General features: G+C 42.6%; 2 protein-coding genes and 1 long non-coding RNA gene across 4 annotated transcripts in view; 2 read left to right on the top strand and 1 right to left on the bottom strand.

Moving 5' to 3' along the window:
- Positions 1–15,494, top strand: part of LOC106949253 (lysine-specific demethylase 6B-like) — a 27,321-nt gene extending 11,827 nt beyond the window's left edge. For both annotated transcript variants that reach the window (XM_015035380.1, XM_015035382.1), the window contains exons 4-22: positions 454–577; positions 3,053–3,109; positions 3,330–3,528; positions 3,609–3,854; positions 3,991–4,128; positions 4,214–4,492; positions 4,590–7,153; positions 7,247–7,373; positions 7,762–7,867; positions 8,049–8,254; positions 9,263–9,444; positions 9,535–9,603; positions 9,702–9,850; positions 10,523–10,637; positions 10,717–10,904; positions 11,002–11,143; positions 11,222–11,348; positions 12,801–12,971; positions 15,161–15,494. In XM_015035380.1, coding sequence (XP_014890866.1) covers positions 459–577; positions 3,053–3,109; positions 3,330–3,528; positions 3,609–3,854; positions 3,991–4,128; positions 4,214–4,492; positions 4,590–7,153; positions 7,247–7,373; positions 7,762–7,867; positions 8,049–8,254; positions 9,263–9,444; positions 9,535–9,603; positions 9,702–9,850; positions 10,523–10,637; positions 10,717–10,904; positions 11,002–11,143; positions 11,222–11,348; positions 12,801–12,971; positions 15,161–15,184 — 5,208 coding nt within the window. In that variant the 5' untranslated portion in view covers positions 454–458 and the 3' untranslated portion in view covers positions 15,185–15,494. The remainder of the gene's footprint in view (positions 1–453; positions 578–3,052; positions 3,110–3,329; positions 3,529–3,608; positions 3,855–3,990; positions 4,129–4,213; positions 4,493–4,589; positions 7,154–7,246; positions 7,374–7,761; positions 7,868–8,048; positions 8,255–9,262; positions 9,445–9,534; positions 9,604–9,701; positions 9,851–10,522; positions 10,638–10,716; positions 10,905–11,001; positions 11,144–11,221; positions 11,349–12,800; positions 12,972–15,160) is intronic.
- Positions 14,267–15,154, bottom strand: LOC106949255 (uncharacterized). The gene is made up of 2 exons (XR_001425340.1): positions 14,781–15,154; positions 14,267–14,737 (listed from the first exon to the last, which is right to left on the bottom strand). It is a non-coding gene; the product is annotated as an uncharacterized LOC106949255 (long non-coding RNA).
- A 5,496-nt stretch (positions 15,495–20,990) lies between the features above and the next one.
- Positions 20,991–24,176, top strand: tmem88a (transmembrane protein 88 a). The gene is made up of 3 exons (XM_015035378.1): positions 20,991–21,356; positions 23,094–23,389; positions 23,682–24,176. The coding sequence occupies exons 2-3, from the start codon at positions 23,111–23,113 to the stop codon at positions 23,970–23,972; spliced, it is 570 nt and encodes a 189-aa protein (XP_014890864.1). The 5' UTR covers positions 20,991–21,356; positions 23,094–23,110; the 3' UTR covers positions 23,973–24,176.

Raw genomic sequence — 24,176 nt, 5'->3', positions numbered from 1 at the left:
TTTTTTTTTTTTTTTTTACAGTCCCAGTTATTTTAAAATACTGTAGATAAAGGCGAGTTTCCAGACGGCCGAACACAATTTTGTGCAAGTTGAATGGATTGTCCTGTTCATCACCCAGGAAAAATTAAGAAATTAGTTGCAATGAAATTTTTTTTGCACATCTTTTTAACAGCAGCGTTAGTAATTGTTCAGGCTGCTGTATCGCAGCTTGTTTGTTTTTGTTTTGTTTTTCTCTGATTTAGAATTAGATCAGCTAAGACATTATATAAATTTCACACAACACTCAATTCAATTCAAAAACACTTTATTGCTGTAACTCTTATTAACTAGAGGCTCTTAAAAGACTTGTTGCAGATTGTGACCGCCGTGGGCAGGAAGGATCTCCTGTAGCGGTCTGTGTTACAGCGAAGTTGAAGAAACCTCTGACTGAATTAGGCGACATCTGTCCTGCAGGCTGCATGTATCACCCGGCGGAGCTCTACTCTGGCCGCAACACATGGGACCCCTACCCAGCTGGAGGGCCTAACAGAGGACAATGGGCGCCTGTAAACGGTCGCCCCTGGAGCCACCCACAAAGGTCAGCTGCACAACTCCTGCACAAAATGTTTTAACATTTTATCCTCGAATCAATAAGTGCTAAATGTGTGTATTTAAAGGTGCGACAGATCGGTCTCAGCAGATAAACCCACGAAAACTAATGCCCACTCGCGAGTGAAGAAGTGAGATTCTGTGCATTAAATTTGAAATGCCCGTGGTGTTGCACACCACTCTTCTGAATTACGTCGCTGTGGTTCTGCTAATTTCAAAACGTCTCACTTACTGCAAGCAAGCACAAACCGTTCCCTCGCAGCATCCGCACCGTATCAGCGCAAAACAAGACGAAACATTTACTTCAGGAGAGGAACCACCGTGTCAGCGTTTAAATAGCAAACAATGTGTTTGATTCCTTTTGGCATTTCTAGTGCAAGGTTGTTTTTTTTTTAAATACTTTTGTCTCCAGTATGTTTGAAATTGTCTTCGTCACGCTTGATAAAGACCACAAAGTAACTTTCATAATCCTCCAAGAACAAGAGTTAAACAGGGGCTTCTTCCAGGGATAACATTCCTCATTATGTATAATAGTGCACGACTTTGTTTGAGCATGAATAAAACTTTCACAATGTTAGAGGGGGTGGGGGGGGGGTTACTCACCTGCTTAAACAAAGAATAAGTCATGCAGCTGCAAAGAACAATCAATGTTCTCCAAAATAAAAAACAAATACAGAAACCACCATGCTGTGTCCCTGGGACATAGAGATCAGTATAGGCTGTGCTTACTGTGGCTACTAGGATGAAGAGACAGAAAGAAGTGCGCTCATTTTCATCTTGTTGCTAGGAGTGGAGGAAATTATGAGGCGTTCATGTGCAGTTGGAATGCAAAATATATTTAGCAAGCCATCAAAGGGAAGCCCTGGCATCACATTTAGCGATGAGGACGATGGGGAATAAGCTCAAGGCGAAACTTATAAAGTTGACATGATAAAAGATGGAGTCACAGCTGTACTAATAAAAAACAAAACAAGTCAAAGCTTGAAAGACTTTGTTGAACTTCTAATTGGAGGAAAGCAGGAAAGAAAGCGGTAGGGGGTTTCCAGCACTAAAAGCGCAGTCGCATCATGCTTGCCTTCTCGGTGAAGTTAGGTGTTCAGCATTTCCAACAATCCGGTCGTCGCCTGAAAGTCTCGGAAATCCTGGAGGTCGCAGGTCAATTTCAAGTGGGATCAAACTCAAAATCAGAGAACACCTTTAATATTGGAATCAAAATGAAAGTAACTGAACCATGAATTAAATCAATATAATATAAGGAACATAAGTTCAGCCAAATCTTCAAGCTGGACCATCTGACAGGGGGGCATTGAATGGATATTTGTCTAGGGTGTAAAAGGTTGCATTTATGTTTTGTTGTTCAAAATGTTCACGAATTCACAATGTCCCCTTTATGTAAATACACAAAGAAAGGCAAAAGTAAAAGGTTACTGTGCTGTGCAACACCATGCTTTTAATGTGTTGTACTGCATGCCTATTTTGTAAATCCGTACATAATTTTCTTTTCTGCCTCACCTAACCGTTCCTAGTCTGTGTTTATGACTTCCTCTGTTACTTACTCAGACGTATATCAACATGGACACGCCATTAAATGTTTGTATTTGCCTTTTGGACTGCACGGCAAAACCCAGGCAGGCTTTGGGTAGCTGTGCTGATTGAAAGAAGAGCCGAGAGCAACCCTCATTGTCACAGTGTCGCCGTTGCTTTAAGAGCTCCAAAGTAAGAGTTTAGAGTAAACAGAAGCTGATGAGGGAAGGCATTTTACCTGAACCAGCAGTCAAGGCCAATTTTAGATGAGCACCGCTTCACGTGGCTGACTGATTAACTGAAACTCTGATGAGCATATTCAGGGAAATCTCTCTTTCCGGCGGCAGCAGCTGTGTTGATAAACTCGATGTCATGTTCAAAAGACAGAAGTGATGAATGAGACTGTAGCATCGTCAACTGGCTGCTGCATCAGTAAAAAGAAGCCGAGGTGAGAGTTGTGGTGTGTTTCTTTAAGGCGTTCAGTGGGATCAGTGTGTCCTTTGATGCATTAATTTAAGGTACTGTACCTTTAAAAACTGAGCTTAAAGACCGTTGCTTTAATCTGACAAACATATTCAACAAACTAGACCTCGAATTTGTTGAATATGTCTATGCGCTTGTAAATTCATTGCAAAACCACAAAAAATTAGCAAGTTTTTTTGGTCTAGTTTCTAGTGCAAATGACTTGGTACATTTGCACAATAAAAAAAATAGAGTAAATGGAAGGCAGGAGTGGCTTATGTAAAGATCTTCAGCTGCTATTTAAACTATTTCCAGGGTCTAAACAGTAAGGACAGGTCATATTAGTCTTAAGAGGGACATAACCGTAAAAGGCTTTAATAGTCAATGTCAGAAATGTAAAGGAAATTCTAAAATTCACCTTTTTCAGATAAGCTAAGTCGCCATACTATGATTGATTTTCTGTGTTTTCACTCTACAGATACCAAGAAGGACGTAACCAGTCGCATCATTCACTGTCAAGTCATCTGTATAACAGGCGAGTGAAACAATGTATCAATGACACACTGATGAATATCGATGATAACGTAGTGGCGTGTGTCTTACAAAAGGGCAAAGACGAGGAAACTTCTTTGTAATCAACAGTTGAAAATGCAATGCCAACATCTGGTTTGAACTCACATTTATGTAGCAGAACTGTAAAAAAAACTATCTGCCACTTGTTGACTTCAGCTCTGTTTGGTTGTTTTTCCTCTTAGGGGGAACAGAACAGTCAACCATGTCCAGGATAAGGGCATCTCAAAGGGCCATAGACATCCGCAAAGAATTTGGGATGGTAAAGAGCAGCAATTTGAGGCCCAGAGCTGGCATCACAACTCTTCACGCTCGTTCCCCAACCAAAGCGGTAACAGTTATCTAACTGGCCCCGGACCACGCTATGTCGACTGGCAGAACAATGTCAGCAACAATCTGGTGAGCACCGACGACTGGGGAAAGCCTATGTTTTGTATTTACAGTTCTTTCCCTGTTTCTGTTAGCAAGGGCATCCTCGCTTGAACCGCGACAGCAGAGAGTTGCAGTCCCCGATGGACAGATGGGGTGCGTCGGACCACCACAGAGGCTTCGCAGGCAGAATGGCCGACAACAGGCACGGACCCTGGAAACGTCCCACCCCTCACCAGCGGAGAGAGCAGCTGCCTCATCACAGTCCACCCCTTCAGCACCATCTATCTTCGAGGAATGGATGTCCGGCTAAAAGGAAAAGGGACTCTGACCCAGATCAAGTAATTAGAACAAAGTTGTTTTTTAGTTGTTGATTAATGTCTCCCATTCATGAGTTTCTTTATTTATAAGAAACATTACCCTCTGTTGGTGAAATCCAGTATTGTATGATAGGGGAAATTATGTCTCTATGTACAGGCGTCTCATCTTGGATCGAGGCATTTATCTCCACCTCCTCATGCCCCATCATCGCCCAGCCACTACCGTTGCAACCAAGATGACAGAGCGGGTCCCTGCCATCGCTCTGAACACAGGACCTCAGCATCTCATCAACAGGTAAACCAGCTCAGTCAAAAAAAAACCCAGAAAAACAACTAAACCTAGAACTAGTGCCACTGAAATCAATTCTGAAACGCTCCAGGAAACCTCGGAACCGCGAACGGGAGGCCATGGCGCTGGTGACTCGGAACCTCCCAGCCAGAGTCTCCTCAGCAGACCACCACATTATGGTAACAAAGGGAAGGTCGAAGGGAAAATCTCAGTTTCACCAGCAGACCACACCCGTGTGCCTTACAGCCAGCAAAATCATCACTACCACCATCAGCGGCACACAAGCCACCAGAAAGTTCCACAGCACAACAAACCACCACGACCCCTGGAGGAGAAGGACTTGCAGAGCCATCATCACAAGCAAAGCACAGTAAGAGACAAACATTTAAAATCCACCTTACAGTTCCGAGAACGCAGCACACAATTTGCTCAACAATTAACGCTGAATCGAAACTTTTACGTTTCAGGAACAGAAGCGGTCTCATTCAAGGTTCAATTCAAGGGATTCAACGCTGTGCAAAAACTCTGCTGCAGAGTTTTCCCCCAGTTCGACCCCTCTCTGCAGCCCTAAAGATGGCCGTTCCACTTCCAGCAGTCCTGGAGCTCCCTCCAGCCCCTCCTCATTCGCCGTGTCCAGTTGCAGGAGAGATTCAGCAGACATTCACCCACGCCTTCCGACTCTCAGTGAACAGCAGAAGTCTCTAGCAGGCCCCGGTCACGTCCAGAGACCCGGCCTGACGTCCGCCACATGCCATACGTCTCACTCTGGCTCAAAGTCCAGGTTTTCAGACCCCAAACACAGGAAAAACTCAGTCTGTTCACGACAATCTCCTGTTGCCAGGCCGAGGACAAGCAAGCCCGAGAAGTGGACTGAGGAGCTCAGAAAAACTGAGATCAAACCGAAGGATAAGCTCATTAAAAAACTGAAAATGGGTGATTTTGCGAATGGAAATAACGAGGAAAGGAAAAGAAGGAAGAAAAAAGAAGAGAAAAGCCTAGATGAAAGGAATAGGAAGAGAGATAAAGCAATTAAGAAAGATAGAAAATTGCGCTTGAAATTAAAAAAAATGAAGAAGGAAAAGCTTTCTTCCATCGACGCTTTCCCCTGTCCGGGAGAGGCCAAACTGGACGAAACGGAGACGCCATCTTTGTCGGGAGTTGATCAAAGCCAGTCACTCCGAAGACACAAAACCCGGAAAAGAAGTGAAAAGGTCAAAAGAACATTGGACAAGCCATCCACTTCCAATTCTAACTCTACTTCCCAGTCCCCAACTTCAAAGTACAAGCAAATCCCTGAAGGGAGCAGCATTCCCACAGAACTACCAGCAAACGAACACCCCACAGAATCTCTAGCCGACTTTGAAAGTCTCCATCAGACCAGTAATGTCACATCGCATTCAGGAGATGGAGCAAACATCAACTCTGGTAAAGCATTCCTTTCAATCTTCCGTAAAGCCTCTGTACCTCTCAGTACCACGTGCTCGGCTGGGTCAGACCAGGTGGTCCACAACAAAAACGAGAAGAAGGTGGGAGTTCTCAGTGCGCCAGACCTTCAGCCCGAGGCTGTGCTGGGAAATCTCAGCGACACGGGAGACAACCATGCAAACACTCCTCCTGTGCTCAGCTGGCAGGGCTCCCCCGTTTCAGATTTTGAAGAAGACGAGGAAGAGCTGAAAAAGGGTGTAATCAGCCGACCTGTTCTCCAGCCCAGTCCCACTCAGTGCTTATCTCCTCTCCCTGCAGATAGTGAAAGCAACGGCGAAACGGATACTTGCGCTGGCGAACCGGACGGTTACTCTCTCGACAGCCCAACTGAGTTCTGCGAGCCGCCTTGTGCAATCAAAGAAGATAGTGAGGAAGACAAAGAAGAGCAGGAGAATGCAAGTAGCAAAGCAACGGGCTTGCTCCTGCATGACCTCGATCAACACAAAGCTGGTTTGGATGATGTCTTCAAGAGCCTGGCCACCTTCCTCGAAGGCCAGAGAGCGTCATGTCGCGGGGGTCCTTTCGGTGGGGCCACTTCAAGAGGGGTAAAGCATTCATCATCTCTCACAGTGGCATCCCAGATTCACTGTGACGAGAATCAGGATCTTTGCCATAAATCATCTCCTACAGCCTTCTCGGAGCCTAATAGTCAGTCGCCTCCTGACTCTACCTCAGACTCGCTTTTGAAATCCCAAAGTCTGCCATTTCGAAAAGATTCAGTCCCTCATCCCAAGGCGCAGGAGAATCAGGAAGAAGCTGAGAGTTGTTCAGATGACAACGGGGTGGGAAAGAATAAGGAGAACCTTCTGGAGAGAACGGATTCCTCCCTTCTGGAGGGATCGTTGAGTGCGGAACTGAGAGTGACCACAACTCATACTGCCTCTTTCACCGGTGTCATTACCGTCTCCACCAAGGACGGGAGAGAAAACAGGAAAGAATCCAAGCGGACTGCTATGAAAAGGAAGAGAAAGCATAAGGACGGCGGAAGAGAAGACATCATAAAGATAAAGGTCAATAAAAAAGAAAGGAAGAGCAAAAATAAAGCTAATCCTTCAAAGGATGTGCACAAGAGGGGCATTTCATCCTCCGTATCTGTCATCTCCAAAAGCTCCACCAGACCTCTCGCAGACAGCATGAAAGGCCAGATTCCTCAGGAAAATCAAATGCCATATCGTAAAGACATCAAGAGAGTCAAACTGGACACCGGGGACGCTGATCTGAAGGTGGAGGTCGGTGTGTTAGGAAAGAAGATGACCCCAGACAACAACGCCTCAAACACAGGAACCTCAGCTGCAAGAATCAAAGCATCAGGTCAGTCAGGTGCCATCACACCAGCAAGCAAACCTCCCTGCTCCAAAGGTCCAGTGGATCCCTTGAAACTGAAAGCACTGTCCATGGGCTTGTCCAAGGAGCTGAAGGTCGTGCTGATTAAAATGGACAGTGCCGGGAGACAAACATTTAACATATCGGAGCTGGAGGAACCCAGGATCCCAATGTCGGAGCTCAGCATCGTAAACACAGCAGCTGAAGTGGTCAGAGCATGCAGGTGGGTGGTTTCATAAAGATCTAAATGCGCTGTTGACAATTTCCCCATCGCTGTCGTTTGTGTATATCTGATGTCCTGCTGTGCTTGCCTTAGGGGAGAAAGAGTGAAGGGGAAATTCAAGGAGTCGTACCTGCTTCCCTCGTTCTGTGTCAAACCCAAAATTGCCATCAACATCCCCATTCCACGGGAAAAGCTCAACCCACCCACACCAAGCATCTACGTGAGTGCTCAGTAATTATTATCCTTGTGGCATTGTCTTCTTATGACTCCAGAAATTGAAGGAAAAATGTAGGACCCACAAGCATGTTGTTTGAGTTAAACACAGCCTTGGAATAGCTTTGTGTTGTTTTTTTTTGTTTCATGTTTTCTGTCACTCGGTGTTTGATTTTGAGTTGACTCGTTCTTTGGTCCGGTTTTCGAATCACACATATTATTTTAGCACTACACTTTCTAGCTGTGATAAGATACAAAAGCGTCCCGGTTAGGTCTATGAAAATAACTCGGTTGAAAACACGTCCTGATGCACACAAACAAAAAACAAAAAACACTTTTAATTGTTTCCATGTGTGGGTTCCAGCATTTATAATTATACTCTTTTGCTTCTGCAGTTGGAGAGCAAGAGGGATGCCTTCTCTCCGGTTCTGCTCCAGTTCTGCACAGATTCCAAAAATGCTGTAACAGTCATCCGGGGCTTGGCCGGCTCCCTCCGCCTTAGTAGGTTTCGGCTCGTGCTCTGGTGCAATCCATTCTTTATGACTGGTAACTCGACAAGTACAGATAGATGGGAGATAGCTGCAGGCTTAAAACTCAGTAGTTTGAAGATTACTATTGCTTGAATATTTGTGTATCTTTGGTAATTAACCACAGTTTTTCCCCCCTATTTGTTTTCTGTAAGATCTTGGTCTGTTCTCCACCAAGTCGCTGGTGGAGGCCAATTCAGACCACGCCGTGGAAGTGAGAACTCAGGTCCAACAGCCTGCTGACGAGAACTGGAACCTAAACGGCTCCGCACAAACCTGGCCCTGTGAAAGCAGTCGATCGCACACCACCATTGCCAAATATGCCCAGTACCAGGCCTCCAGTTTCCAAGAGAGCCTGGAGGTAGATATTGTCTTCTGTAGTATTAAGCTGTTATTTCAATACAGTTAGAAAAACATGCTCAGCTACTGTGCTGAGCATGTAGGAGTTTAAAAAGTTACCAGTGAGATTTCTTGATCTTAAAAGCCGGTCCTTGATTTTCTTAGAGTGTGGGAATACTTGCGACAAGTCTTACTTAGCAAGCATATGCTGTTGCATGTGAAAAGCAAGCCAGAAGGACATATATGTCCTTCCAAAGATATTGACCCACGCTGACACCAGAGAACTTAATTTTGGTCTCATCTGAACCAAAATTTCGATCTTTCGAAGTCTGAATTTTCACTCAAAAGCCCAAAGTGGACCTTTACATGTGCCCTCTGTAGAAGAGGGGAGCAAGACTTAAATCTTTGTGTGGTGTGGCCAATGGTTTCCTTGCAGACCTTTAACAGGCTCCTGCTGTGGAGTTGTGGCCTTGTCCCTTACCCTTGCATGAGCTCCAGGCTGAGGCTGATTGATGGTCATTTAACATTTTTCCATTCACCAAGATGCTCTTTTAGCCCATTCCAACCTTGCTTACCTCTACAGAAAGACCAGGAGTTGTACTTTTAATAGCTTGTTGGTGTTATTAAATGGTGAACGGAAAGTTAGAGTGAAGGAAAGTTAACAATAGCCCGTAATATACAGAAGGAGAAGAATGTGAGAATGAATGAAATCTGTGTATCACTTAAGCACATAACCAAACTGAGGAAGCCCCAGTTCTGCTGGGTTTTTAGTCGATCAAATAAGTTTTGGACTCTGTGACTGAATGTGAATCAACTGGTTGGTTTTCTGTAATAATTTTTTTTTCAGGTTGATTTTCTGTTTCTACACAAAGCTGCTATTAGATGCTGTTTGTTTAATTTAACACAGAAGTAAGAAATTCTGATCCTGATTTAGTTAGAAACTTTGTTCCTCTGCAAAACAAGCAGTTTCAATCCATTTGTGAAATCCTGCCCTAATCTCCACGTCACTTTTTTTGTTGATGTTTTAAAGGAGGAGAAAGAAAGTGAGAATGAGGAGGAGGAAGAAGAAGATAAGACATCAGACACATTAGCGACCACAAAAGCTGCTCTGACTTTACCCAACAGCAAAGTCAGTCCCACTTCAATGACAAATAAAGCCAACTCCACTTCTTCCAGCAAAGCCCAGTTGGCTAATCCCACCGGCACTCCCAGGTAAGCAAACAGTTCTGGTCTGTCTGTGTAAAGAAATCCCTGCTCAGCTGAGTAAACAACATCTCAGATTTCCCTTTTCCCCCTCTACAGCCCAGAGCAGAAAACAGTGGGAAAGATCATTAAATTCGGGACCAACATTGATCTCTCTGACCCTAAAAGGTGAGGAAGAGTTTTCAAATCCAGCCAGTCTCCTGGTGGATTGGTGCTACATCGGACTATTAACCGTGATTACATATGTACGTCATCTTTAAACCAAGGTGGAAGCCCCAGCTGCAGGAGCTTCTGAAGCTCCCAGCTTTCATGCGAGTGGAATCCAGCAACAACATGCTCAGTCTGGTCGGTCACACCATCCTGGGGATGAACTCCGTGCAGCTGTACATGAAGGTTCCCGGCAGCCGAACTCCCGGTCAGTGTGTGTCAGACCTGAAAGTCACTTCTGATTTTAACAGATGAATTAAGACATCGACTGACTGGGGACTTTTAATGCTCGACCAGCTCTAACCGGTGATTGGAAACTCAAAAACACTGATCAGTGAATCCGATATACTGTATAACTCCACAAGCAAATCGAAACCAACACTCCGCAGTGTGGAAGTTGTTAATGCGTGAAGAAGATTCAGTCTGTATCAACGACACAGATCAATTTATAGAAACAACAAGCGACGAAGGAAACTTCAAGTAGGGAAAATGACTGGAGTTTACAAACGAATAAATAAGTTCCTATTTATTTTGAGCAGAAGTTGCACAAAGACACTGATGAGCTGTAACCCGCCTTGTAAAGGAGAAAAATGTGTCATTTCTAGTTGGGTTTCAATGACGCAAAGAGACAGCTAGACTGTTGTTTCACAAGTCTTTTACTTGTTGTTTATGAAGACGGATACTTTTTAATTTTCTTTGCAAACTAGACAAAAAAAAAGTTTGTATTTTCAAACTTTCAGGAGAAGTCATAATGTGCTTTAATCAAAATCGCCAGGTCAGAACCTCACGAAGCCGTTGACTGGAAATTGGCCTGATAAGTGCTGTGTCTCTAGATTTTTAGATATTACCAAGTCAATAAACGGCTTTTACTGTTCGCCAGGGCATCAAGAGAACAACAACTTCTGCTCTGTCAACATCAATATCGGGCCCGGAGATTGTGAGTGGTTTGCAGTACACGAACACTACTGGGACGCCATAAACAAATTCTGCGACAAGTGAGTATAAAATTCAATCAGCAGATGTAGCAACACTACCAGAAGTTTAATTGTCTGTCTTGTTGACTTCTTCCCACAGACATGGAGTCGACTACCTTACGGGGTCCTGGTGGCCAGTGCTGGAGGATCTCTACAGCTCCAACATCCCTGTGTACCGCTTCATCCAGAGACCCGGAGATCTGGTGTGGATCAACGCCGGAACCGTTCACTGGGTTCAAGCCGTGGGCTGGTGCAACAACATAGCCTGGAACGTGGGGCCGCTCAATGGTAATTTATTCATTTTAAAAGAAGGAAGAGTTTGCAAAACTGTTAATTTGAACATCTTCTTAACAACTGTTAACAATTATTTTTTTTGTTTCTGCAGCATACCAGTATCAGCTCGCTCTGGAGCGCTTTGAGTGGAACGAGGTGAAGAAAGTCAAGTCGATCGTTCCCATGATCCACGTTTCGTGGAACGTGGCTCGTACCCTCAAGATCACGGACAAGGACACCTACAAGATGATCAAGTAAAAAGTTTACCGCTGTCAATCTATCTGGAGGGTGGGTGAGCGTTTGTTCATCGTCCGCTCCATCTTTCTGCTCAGACACTGCCTCATGCAGTCTATGAAGCACATCCAGATTCTGAGAGACCAGCTGGTGGCTGCAGGAAAGAAAATCTTTTACCAGAGCCGCGTGAAGGATGAGCCCGCCTACTACTGCAACGAGTGTGATGTGAGTCCCTGTCGCGGTCATTTATTGTAAAGGGATGGCTCAAGGCTTTTGAAGTGATGTTCTGCTAAAAAAAGTCAGTTAAGTCTTACCTATGGTGTGGAACTTTCTTTGCATCTTCGGTTTGTATAAGTTCATATCTTTTTTTTTAGTCCTGGAGGCTGACTGTCCATAACCAACAGTCCTAAACAATGCTAATCTCAACAATGTCATTGGATTTACGCAAATGCTTTTTTAGGAGCGTTCAAACCATTGTCATGTTTGCATTAGACAACTCAAACCACTCTGTAACTGCTGATTATTTGCATAGGATAGGTTCTTATCAAGTTATGAGAGCTAACAAAGCCCAAAATTTAGAAAATCATGATACATGGAAGCATAATTACTGAAGCACACATAGGAGAAAAGTGATGTAAAGAAAGGAAGTTATGCAAGCGAACGGCAACAACCAGTGGCAACGAAATGAAGGATGGCTAGGGTTTAGCTGAATAGTGAAGCTTAAATTCGGGGGAGGTTGATCACTGGAATGCAAAACAGGGGAGGAATTACTAACAGATTGCAGCTGTGTGAGAAAGTAGGCAGTGAGAGGGGGTGAACTGAGGAGTTTGGCTCGGGAGTGACACGAACTAAACATAAAAAACTCGAGACAGGTTGTAAGGAAACGCAAAGGCACTGGGAAAACAATGACCCAGTAAAAAAGAATAACACAAAAAACAAAGGGACTGGCTAAAGTCTATAAGGATCATGCCAGAAAGGTTGATCTGAATCCATAGCATGTCCGATGTTTCCGATCATCATATCTGTCTGATAAAAAAGTAAACTACGTAAAAAAAAAATTATTTGTGAAAACTGTTTCACGAAGTTTTTAGGTGGTGACCTTGAAGAAAAAATATTTACAGTGTGTTCACAATACATATTCGACACATTGTCGAATATGTATTGTGATATAGGTTTACAGAAAACTGAACCACAGATATATCAACTATAGTGTCCACTACCAACTAATTAGTCAGCTTATGCCAAAGAAAGTAGTCTTACACTGGCACAAGTGTGCTTTGGCTTTGAACTAGCAATTAGCTCTAGGAGCAACTAAACAACCAACCAATGTTGGTTTTGTAGTTGCTCCCAGCAGTAAACCTGCTAGTTTATTATTCACATAAACCACCAGGATATTTCAAAATAGCCGTTTTTTTGGTAGAAGTTAGCATTCTTCTCTGACTAGCTTTTAGCTTTAGCATCTGGGACCACTAATCTGGATTCATACCTGAGATATTAGCACCTCACTTTAACTATTCCTTTAATATTGACTTATATATATATATATATATATGTATATACATATATATATATATATATATATATATATATAATAGGTATAAAAACTCAGGTTTTTATACCTGAGTTTTAAACTCAGGTATAAAAACACACCTGAGTGCCTCTCCCATCCCTATGCAGGTGGAGGTGTTTAATCTGCTGTTAGTAACCAGTGAGAACAGCACTAAGAAGACCTACGTGGTGCACTGTGAGGACTGCGCTCGAGCTAAGAGCTCCTCTCTGGCGGGGGTGGTGGTGCTGGAACAGTATCGGATGGACGAGCTGATGAAGATCTACGACAGTTTCATGCTGGTCAGTATAACTTGTAAGAGAAAAAGGAAATAACAGAATTCCTCGTGACACTGATGCAATCGCAGATAAGTATCAGTGTCATGATTTCAATGCATTTCTGTGGTCATTTATAAATTTAATTACGACTGTCAAAAAAAAAAAGTTGGCAAATGGAGATAGGACCAACTTGGAAAAATGTTGTTCTAAACATTTGATATTTTCAGCGTTTCTTTCTTAACTGCAGCGACGAGTTATGGTTAAAAGTCTGACCCGCCTGTAAACTTCAAATAAAAACACAACTCTCATTTACTCGTCTTCTGTTTTGGCAGCAGCGTTACACAAAATCTCCAGTGTGATCTTTCAGATCAGTGTTTTCTTTGGCCAACTAACAATTTCAACGTCCAAATGGAGTCCTGATCCATGTCATTTTCCTATCTCTCTCTCGTCGTTTCCTGTCGTGTCTCAAGATGCATAATGAAAGCATCGAATACCAGCCCAAAACAGTCTCAGCTGACAGCGATGCCATGATTATCAAACCTTCATAAAAGCGCCAGTTCAAGCTAATTGTCCCACAGTGGTGGCGTACCGACTGTCTGGGGCGAATATCAAGAGTCGGCACGATGGTTTTCATTTTGCCACTTTGCAGTAAACTCCAGGGAAATTTACTAGCTGTTACGTAAAGATATTGTCGCTACTAGGCACACTGCCAAAACTGAGAAACGGGACTTTAAAAATCCAAATAAAAATATTCCTTAGAAGCTAAACAAAAACAAAGAATTTGCATTATACTGTGTATCCATCCATTCACTGATTAGTTACAAATTCTCTCGATTTCTCCTCATCTCCTGCATTTTTAAATCGTACACAATTCTTCTCATCAAAGCTTTCCACCACCTCAGATAAGACCGAAGACCTTTCGAATTAAGTCTGGGACAAGAATGAGCTCGTTAATGACTTGAAGGCAGTTGGGACTGTAGACACCAAGATGACCACTGGCAACAGCCTACCCTGTAATGAAGTGAAATCTGGCAGAGCCTGCGAGCTCCCACTGGTTAAAAAGGCGCATGTACCAGCCTGTCTTATTATAAAGGAATCAGAAAATGCCTGGGAGCGAGGGCTGTGATCAAATTGAGCTTTTTGCCATCAACTTGACCCGCTGTTCTTGTAAGAAGAGGAACGCACCATCTCTGTTGTTGAGGACAGAAACGGAGACGATAACATTTCAGTTCTTTCTGTTTTCCTGATAAGAGCGAATACAGATTTGAGGGCCCAGTGCGTGGATACGGTAATATGTTTGAGAACTGTCTGTCCTCAGCCAGGAAAATAAGGACGTTGACCCAAAACGTATCATCATTTCAAATGATCTATTCCTGAAGAAGAAAAAAAATTAATTGATGAAGCGGCAATGTCTTCTTCTACAACAATACTTTGAGTAAATATTAAGGAATGTGCCTCTTACCCAGTGGTCACTGGAGGTAGGCATCAACCCTTCAAGGATAAGCGGCCATAGACAGTGGAAGAGCTTATTAACAATCTGTAGGCAGCTGTGGCCACAATAACTACAAACATAAATGGGTCTTCTAGCATCCCAAAACACACTGTCCAAGTAACAGGGGAGTGTGTAAAGAAGAGTCGCAACACAGCGCAGTTTTAGCTCGGTCATGGAAAAAAGTCAGTAGAAAACGTTGAAATTTTACATCACCAAGAAGCAGCCAAGAAAGCTAAAGGATTTACTAAGTTTCTGTAGAGAAAATCTGGTTAAAATTACTTCCGAGATGTGCGAAAACCTGGTAATCAACTTTAAATACATTTGACTGATGTCCTGTCAACAAAGGTTTCTCCATCAAGTCAAGTTTTACTTGGAAATCAGCGGCTGACTTCATTTGACGACATGCAAATCATTTTTGCAGCTTTAAAGCGACATCCTTTGAGTCGTTGCTTGACGTGGCGTCTCTCTCCATATAGAGTGAAGCAAAGACTCGTAATTTCATTGAAATTAACCGACTTACGCCATCAGGAGTGGATCAAACTTCTGTTTTTTGTTTTTTTTTTTGTCTTTTACCCACTGTACTCTGCATTATGAACCAGCTGTGAAACATACTAATGCTCAACAAACAAATGTGTATCATTGCAGTTTTGAATACAATTCACGCAGGACAGTCTTTTGTCTTGGTTCTTCCGTCTGACCTCTCTCGTCTTTCCTCTCTCAGACGCCTCCACCTCCGTCAAAGTGAGGCCTCCTCCGCGTCGCACGTCTCTCAGCCATAACCAAAACTCTAACGGCAGCACAAAAGTTGTCTCCAAGGTGGCCAGCTTCAGCGAATGCTCTCTCAATCAGCCAATCACGTTTACTCAGTATTGTTTACATTACACAATAAGGTATGGATACTCACCCAATCCATCTCAATGCTCACCGTCTTCCCCCATACCAGCTGCAGATTGGACGTGTGTTTTGAAATAGAATGACTAGACTGGTTCTTCTCACGTAAAGCATTTAATATAAGTAAAAAAAAAAAAAAAGCAAACAAAAAAAAAACAAACAAACAATGTGAGCACTGATACCACTGAAAATCAGGTTATGTATGTTCAACGGACACTGCTGTGATTCAAAAGCGTCTAGTAGCCGGTTCTGTGTAATGATTCAGGTACTTTTATGCAAATTCAGTAGAACTTTTGTACACCAATCTAGTTATTCTATGTGTCCATGAATTTGCTGTGATTCTATTGTACCAGCAGGGGAAGTAGCTGATTGTCATGTTCGGCATGGTCTTGGTTTCTGTTCTTTTTTTTATTATTATTATTTTGTTGCAGTATTCAGGTAAACTGATATTTGTAATTCTTGTCTGTAAACTCTTTGAGGTGCTATACCAATCCTATTTATTCTTATTAGATACTTAACAAAGTTTTACCAGCCTAGAAGTACACCACATTGGCCTTGTGAACTGTATTTAGAGGTAATTAGCTTATAAAACACACACAAATTAGGTTTTTACGCAAGTACTAGCTCAAATTTAAATTTTTTTTCTCAGTTTCTCTAAAATACGGGTTTACTGGAGGACTAATATGGTTTCATTCTTAGTTGGAAATCGGCTGTGTTGAGGAGGGGAAAAAGAAAAAAATGTAACTTTTTATTGTGTCCGCTTTTTAACAAGTCTAGCAGAGATGACGGTTAAACGTGATTTGTACAAAAACATGCAGAGAAAACCGACGTACAGTTGTCATTTTTACTTTTGGAATGGGGAATTTAAGAGTCCCGGTTTTATACCTCTTTTGTTGAAATCTTATTGTTTGTAGGTAACAGAGAAAATAAAGAATTGTAAATTGTGAATGAACTTATGGGAGACACAGTGGTGTGCATAGACAGAGACAGAGAGCGGGGAGGCGGGGTGGGTGCTGAACACTGACGTTAGCGTCAGCGAAATGCAACATAAAATAGCATGTGCAAAGATATAAATAATCATAGTCTTCTAATGCAAAAACCAGTGATGCCAAACAGATGAACAGGTCCTGCGTCTCCGTCCTAGTGCAATTCAGCTCCACACACTGCCAAAGGCTAGAACTGCACCGGCGCAATTATTTAATTAATAATAATTCATTGCTCTCTTTTGATTAAAAATGTCTGACTTCAGAATTATTGCCACGCCATCAGTATCGGTTCATAGATGCAGATTTTTCTCCTCAAGGGTCAGATAAATGAGATGCAGACGACGCCAAATTAGACCTGGTGGTTAACAAATTCAGGATTTTGACCAAAGGAAGATTCTCAACACTAAATTACATCTGTTGTTGGAAACATTAATCTTTTTCTAACTTTGACAAACTAAAGTGAATAGTAAAAACAATGTCTCGTTTCTCTTACAAAGAAATGTGACAGTATTGGTAATCTCTAGATTAAGATTTATTTTATTTTTATGCTTAATAAGATTAGGCATTTGCTGATACCATGAGTTCCAACTCAATATTGCAGTTTCTCTGATCAGTTTGTCTTGGCAGTGGCAGACTTTTTGACCCAACTTGGGTTTCCACTGAGCGACTCCAATGCAAATCTCCACCATGGGTCAGCTAGCCAAAAGATACTACAGTGTTCTGAAAACATGTTCGCTCAACCTTGTCTGGCTTCATCATCTGTTTCTCAAGATGTGACATAACACATTCACTTGCTATCTTCCACAAACCTCCCCCGTTGGGCCCTCCCGACGATATTTTTATGCGTCGCAGTTTGTTGACGTGCTAAGCTAACGTTAGCATACTTACTCCGTGTTTTTAAACGGGCCGTGCCCAGGACGTCCCTGTCAAAACTATATCAAAAATAGTGCAGCTCATTCTGACTTCAAGAGATACAACACTACTTGTTTTATGACAATAAAATGTAAATGCAACATCAGCAATCCTTCAGAGATATTTAAGCAAAAACAGTTTCCGCAGGAAGCTCAATTTGCTGGTGCTATCTGTTTGAACGTGCTCTCGAATGGTCAGTATTTTTTTTTGCAAAGACCTAAGCGTAGGATGATCGATTTTACTCATGGAACTGGAACTATATTTCATTGAAATGGAGGTGTTGGTATCACTGGCGTTAAAAACGATTATAATGACTTGCCAACGAATGGCAAGCTTCAGGGCTCAGCTCTGGTCTCACCGGTCTGTGCACACCATTTTCTGTACATACTGTATCCGCTTCAGGTTTATTAGAACATGTGTAATTTTGTTCTCAGTCAACAGAAAAAAAGAAGAAAAAAAAAAAAATCGGCTTTTGTTGCTGTCATTTGTTTCAGTTTTCCTTCGTTGTCATTGGTATATTCTAAATACACGCTGAAAGTATCCCGTTTCCTTCTAGTTTAAATTACTGCAATGGGAAAATTCATCCCAACTTTTATACCTCTTTTTTTTGTTGTCAGTTATTCTGTTTGTTTTTCTCTCTCTCTCTCTCTATTTTTCTTTTTTTGGATAATGGAGAAAATGATAAATTGTAAATGGTGACATTATTTATACTGTAAATGGTGGTTTGCTTATATATTTATTGCATATCAAAGGATACTTCACTTGATAAGGGGCTACAAGGTATTTTAAAAGTGTAGTATGGTCATAGTGTGTGGATAGGGGATGTGCAATCAGGGGGGCAGTTTAATATTCATGGTGCTAGACCCCTACTTGCCTCGGTGCCCCCTCATCAAGCAGCATATATTGATGTATGGACATAAGATTCAGCTCAATCCAACCATCTGGTGCTTAGAACCATTTCAACACAGTTTACTAGAAATGGAATGATGTCTTTGTACTGTAACTAAGAGAACAATACAAGATTTTTTTTTTTCTTTTGTACCTTTCTTCCATTGTATGAAATGCATAATCTCGTGTGGCATTAGTGGTTTTATGATAAGCATTAGCTGTAGTTGTTAACTCTTGACACTTTTGCAGAGACTCTTAGGGATGTGACTTTTTATTGGCGTCGAGGTTCCTGGTGTCTTGTCCTCATTAGTACTATTTGGAGGATGTAACGATGCTCTTCTTTACCCCCCCCACCCCGTCCACCGCCCCCCGTCCCCCAACCTCCTTCTATTTTCACTTGTTTGATTTATGCTGCACTCACTGTTTCCAAAAGAAGTCACTTAGAAGAAAACCTGAGCCAGACCTGTCTTAATTCCTCTGTGATTTTTCTGTGACATATTGTATTGTTGTTCAAGAAATTAAAAATGTTTTGATAAACCATGCAGCAGCGACTCTATGCTTCTTATTGCCGGTTACGTTCTTCCGCCAGGTCACTTCAGCTTTGATGCTTTCATTGCTTTTTTTTTTTTTTAAAGTGATGATCATCACTTTTTTTGTGGCGTAAAGACTTTATTTTCCTCTTTAGCTAAATCTTCATCTACATTGGCGACCAAAATCATGGTCACAACTATGATGTGGCACCAGGTGGAGATGATGTCAACAACATCAAAATTCAGAAGAACCTCTTCAGCACTTGTGTATCTAGATTGGTGGTATTAGATGACGCCCTAAAATAATGTATTGCCTCCCAAAGAAAATAAAACGGACATTGATTTAACCCACATTTTAAGGTTCAAATTTCTTATGTCCCTCTGCAATGAATGCGTCCTGACATGACAATTTTGTCCCTCAACTGTAGTCGGGTCTCTATTTCCATCCAAACCAGGCAAAGTGAAGGAGCAGTCAGAACAGCTTAGAGTATCCCGTTAATCCCAATAATTACATGATATGTAATGAAGAGTATGGCAACATTTTATTAGTACGAAGGGTCCCATAAAGTTAGTTAAAGCATGGACGTTTAGCGGAGCACAAATCAAAATAAAACATGTTCTTAACTTCACATTTCTGTGTTCAAATTTCATCTCATAAGCAAATGATCTTAAACCATAAAATGCTGACCTACAAATTTCCCCACCCTCTTTCCAATGCTGTAGTTTCTAGAAATTATCTCCAGACTCTGTGGTAGAGAATTATCTAAAACTTGTTCTGAGGAGGAAAACTAATAAAGACATTAAAAAACCCACTAATGAATAGTTTTTCTGATCATTTATTCATTCATGTGCTTACAGTGATGATCTGCTACTGTAATCAAACCAGCTCATATTGCCAGGGAAAATAGAAAACACCAGCTCTTATTATCTTATTATTATTATTATTATTATTATTATTATTATTATTATTATTATTATTATTATTATTATCATTAATTATATTCCAGATTAACATTTGAGCCGAATTTTCGCAAACTAATCTTTTCATGTGTCTGTGTTGTACTTCTGTTCCGTTCTGTTCATACAGTGACCACTAGATGGCTCCACCGGAGCGGCCAGGAACTATCGCAGTTCGAGAATTTTCCACAATTTCACAGTTTATCCGTTTGGTTCAGGAATATTTTCCAAGTAAAATGTGATGAACAATTCTAATCACTGACTCAAAAGGTTTCCTCATGCGCCGCCTTGAAGTTGCCAGTCAGCACAGGGCAGTATAAATAGCAACTGTTCCAGCAATCACCCATAAACTTTACAGCTCCACAGAGAATTAAATGGGGAGTCACTTCCTCCTGTCTCACAGTTCCACGTACGAGGACGTGACTTTACCGAACCTGCAGACGCATCAGCATTGCAAAGTGGACATAACGTGAGGACAAAGCTGCGGATATCCCGACTCCAAGGACAGGAAGACTTCTCTTCCTCCACCAGCTCACTCAGAGACTGACATCCTCGCACAAACAGCACACACTGTTGACGGCCAGTATACAGACAGTCAACTGCTCCCACATCCCAACCCTGGAGCCTTAGTGTCATGGTGCCTTTTGATCATCGCTCTCTGTACCATTAAAGCACCTACTCTTATTCTCTCCAGGGTCTTTACATAACTCTCCATGTGGTAAGTAAATAAACTTAGATCTCTAAATTAAGATAAATAAAAAAAAACTTACCACTTTTACGCTTTGAACTGAGCCCATCTGATTTCTTATCAGTCCCATGACGGCTTTCTTCCCTCCTTCAGCCCCTCCGAAATTAGCCAGAGTACTCCCCCCCCATCCTCATTTCCTTATATTTGCTGAAAGCTGAGATCTGTTTTTCATCACAGGGGTCAGGGGCCAAACCTCTGCCATGCCTGCCTGTGAAACACATCTGAAGCCAGTCTGGCATATTAGCCGCTGCCCTCTTCTGTTTTTTTCGCAGAGCGGGATGTAGTTGCAGATCCTTTGATCACTGCATCGCTGCAATCAGAAATGTGCACTTCTCAATGCCTTGGCATGAAAGAGCAAAGTGAAAACCCTGCACAGTTGTTGCACTCCCACAGCAGCCTTATCAGTATCTGACAAGAGGAAAATGAGAAAGTGCTCAGGGAGAGTGTAAATGGTTATGTATTGGAAGGCCTACTCTGGACTTCTCTAATCTATCCAAATAAACACTGTTACTCCCTAAACCCCCCGCCCCCTCCGGTTCCAGGGGTTATCACAGACCCCGGTAACACCCTCCCGCCCCCCGCCACCACTGCCAACCCACCCCACCTGGGCTCCTACTGCTGCCTTTAATACAACCCCAGGCTGGTCTCACTCTGCATTTGCGCTGAAGGCAACACAGGATACAGGCTGCCCGACTCGTCTCGTATCTTAAACTGGAGGCAGAGTGAGGAAACAGCATGTCAGGGAAGGAAGCGCTGAAGCTGCTGGGAAAGCACACTTTGCTCCGACTATTCAGAGCTTGTTTCTGAGTCACTCCGTGGCAGGCCTGAGGCAGAACATAGACATTTTCTAGAACAACTGGTCAACATATGTGTAAGAAGAAAAAACAAGGAGTCAGGGATTAGAAACCCAACCTTCGTTTGTTGAACGCCCTGGAGATCTGAAGAGAGAAGGTGTAGATCAGGAGGAAATTCTCGAGACCTCTCTACGTCTGAGCTTCTCGAACGGTGAGTACAGAGGCGATGGGACACTTTCTGTATTCTGAGTTTGTTGTGGAGATGAATGACGGCATCAAAAGGCAAGCGGGAAAGCTTCTCAGTGGGGTGAAATGTGGATGTTCAAGACGAAGAGCGGGATCTGATGCTTTTTAGGTTTGTGGATCGTCAGATTTTATGTCAGTGCAAAGACGAAAACCCAAGCGTTCGATGACTGATTTAACTCTAAACCAAATGGAGAAAGCAGAGTTAGGCAGCTGATTAAACACAAGCCTGAAATTAATTATTAAACATAGTAAAATGGTTCAAATTTGTTTCACTCTTATTTTTTTTTTCTGAGACATAAAATGTGTGCAAACCGTATCTGAACAGAGAAATACTAAAATATAAAGTTTGAATGTAACTGGTGATTGGCAGTATGTTCTATTATTGTTGCTTGCGGCTCATTGTTCTTGGGTTGATGTTTATCCTGAAGTTTTTCGGTGGGTGGAGTCATCGAAGCCTATTTCCTCCCCACAAAGCGTCACGCATTTATCTGTGTTGACGTTCCGCACGTTTCATCACGCTATTTAAGAAGCAATTACTTAATGGCTCAGACCCTTCATCATCGCTTTGTATGTGTGTGTGTGCAGGAAATCAGCCAGAGAAGACTTTTTTTTTTTTGATCAAAAGAAAATGGACACGATTATCTACTGAGACTTAATCAGGAAACACAAGAGGAAACCCTTCAGCCCCTAAAGTTTTCACTTAAACAGCAACAGCTTCAGTGTCTTCCATTGGGATTTTTAAGTGATAGACAAACACATGCTGGAACTCCATTATGATCGGAAGAAAAAGAATACGGTGGAGGAATGTATTAGCTTAGGGAGTCCATGAATGGCTAAAATCAACAAAGACTTGAGAGCCCCTCTAAAAGGGCTTTTAACTGCCTGTGTTAATAGTTCAAGCAGCAGATATACCTTAATATGCATTAATGTGCACACTGGAAACTGTTTGGGTGCTCCAACAGAAACTAAAACAATAAAAAGCAATCCCTGGATTGGCTGCTTTGCTAAGCGCCTGTAAGTAGATTTACACCTAGTTGTTTCAGTTTACCAAGCTTGTATTTTCTTTGTGGAGAGTGGGAAAAAAAATTGGAACTAGCCAAATTTTCTGCCAATATTTGGAGTTATGTTACACAGAAACATCTGCAAATAGATGAATCTGCAAAAAAAAAAAAAAAAAAAAAAAGGAGAGTCATTCCACATTTCTTACAATAACAATCTGAAAGGTGTGGTGTGTATTTCCAGTCTCTTACTCTTATACCTCCGACTAACATGCAGTGCAACCAATTTCTCTCCGAAGTGGCCCTGTGTGCATATTAATCTCAATATTTTTCATTCTATAGAGTCCAACTGATGATTATTTATACATCTAAAAGTCTGCAGTTTCTGACCCTCTGATCTGGAAGAAGGCTCTTTGGTACAAAAAGACATTTTTTGGGGGGGAAACTAACACTGCACATCACCCTGAACACATCATCCCTGCTACTAAACATGGTACTTGCAGCATCATGCAGTGGGCTTTTATTCGAATTTTCTAGCAATTATTTGAAAAAAAAAAAAATCAGAAGAGATCAAAGGGTGTAAATACTTTTTTTATGTATTAATTTATTTTTTTTTAACCAGGGACTCACATTTTAAAAAAGGCTAATTTCCAACAGTGAGACAACCTGTATCATTCTTTTACATTTCCACCGATTTCCTGCAGGACACACAGCAGAGACGATGAGCCTGTCACGGAACGGGACGCTGGAAAAGACAACGTCTGAGGCCCGGCCCTCCTCCAGGGCGGGGTCGGCGCTCGTGGTGCCGCCCCCTTACGAGGCCCCGGGCGGCCCCCTGGAGCTGAGGGGGTCTCTGGACTGCTGGGCCTGCTCCGTGCTGGTGACCGCGCAGAACCTCATCATCGCGCTCATCAACGGCGGGCTGGCCAGCATCATCTTCGGCATCATCCTGACCCCGGCTCTGGTCATGATCACGTTCGGATTCCTCTGCCACTCCACAGTAAGGGCTTGAACTTAAATCGCGCAGTGACTTGTTTTGACAGAAAAGAAGAAGGTGTTTTCTGTTTTCCCAGGGATTTGATATTGTTGTCTCGGATCTCGCTGGAACTTTCTGGAGCTGAACTTTTAACGTCTTGCAGCTGTGACATGCAGCCCCAGCTTCTTCGCTCAGTGCGTTGTGGAGTGTCAAATTACACTAAAAGCAAAGCAGAAATTCCCTCGCATGTTTGCATTGACAGAATGGGAGATTTTTTTTTTTTCCGTATACCTTCATCTGCTCCTCATCTCTCCAGGTGCAGCCCCATGGAACGTCCTTGTACTGCTCAGACGACCTGCTGGACGACACCAGCTGCGTGGCTCTTCTGGTGGTGGGCTTCCTGCTGCTGACCCCTCTGCTGGTGTTGGCGCTCGCCGCCTACTGCCGCCTGGCTCGGCACCTGCAGCTCGGCATGTGCTTCATTCCCTACAGCCGCGCCGTCTACAAGAACCTGCCCACCTCGCGCCAACGAGGGCCCGGCGCAGGGGGCTGCTGTGGCCAAAAGGAAGGAAAGGAAAGGGATGGAAAGGGCAGCGTTTGGGTGTAGGAGTAGAAGATGGATGGGCAGTGTAGCTGTGAGCAAAAGTCTAATTAAATACCCCCAAAATATCTCATCCTTTGCATTGATTCTTTTTTTTCTTTTTCTTTTTTTTGCTTTTGTATTGTATTTGCATTGTGATTGTCGCGTTAACATACTGTTTATGGAAAGTGTTTTATACCTGTTTTACAATAAAATGAGCATTTATCTGCA

This window comes from Poecilia latipinna, unplaced genomic scaffold (assembly GCF_001443285.1).
Source record: "Poecilia latipinna isolate Pla-1442-1.1 unplaced genomic scaffold, P_latipinna-1.0 Scaffold333, whole genome shotgun sequence".
In the NCBI taxonomy this organism is placed as follows: Eukaryota; Metazoa; Chordata; class Actinopteri; order Cyprinodontiformes; family Poeciliidae; genus Poecilia; species Poecilia latipinna.
This window is presented reverse-complemented; position numbering and strand designations above follow the sequence as displayed.

What these genes read in the sequence shown, in the direction of transcription:
- tmem88a (XM_015035378.1), top strand. Translation starts at nt 23,111, where the DNA reads ATGAGCCTGTCACGGAACGGGACGCTGGAAAAGACAACGTCTGAGGCC. An exon ending in GATTCCTCTGCCACTCCACA is followed by an intron (nt 23,390 to 23,681) that starts GTAAGGGCTTGA and finishes TCATCTCTCCAG; the next exon opens with GTGCAGCCCCATGGAACGTC.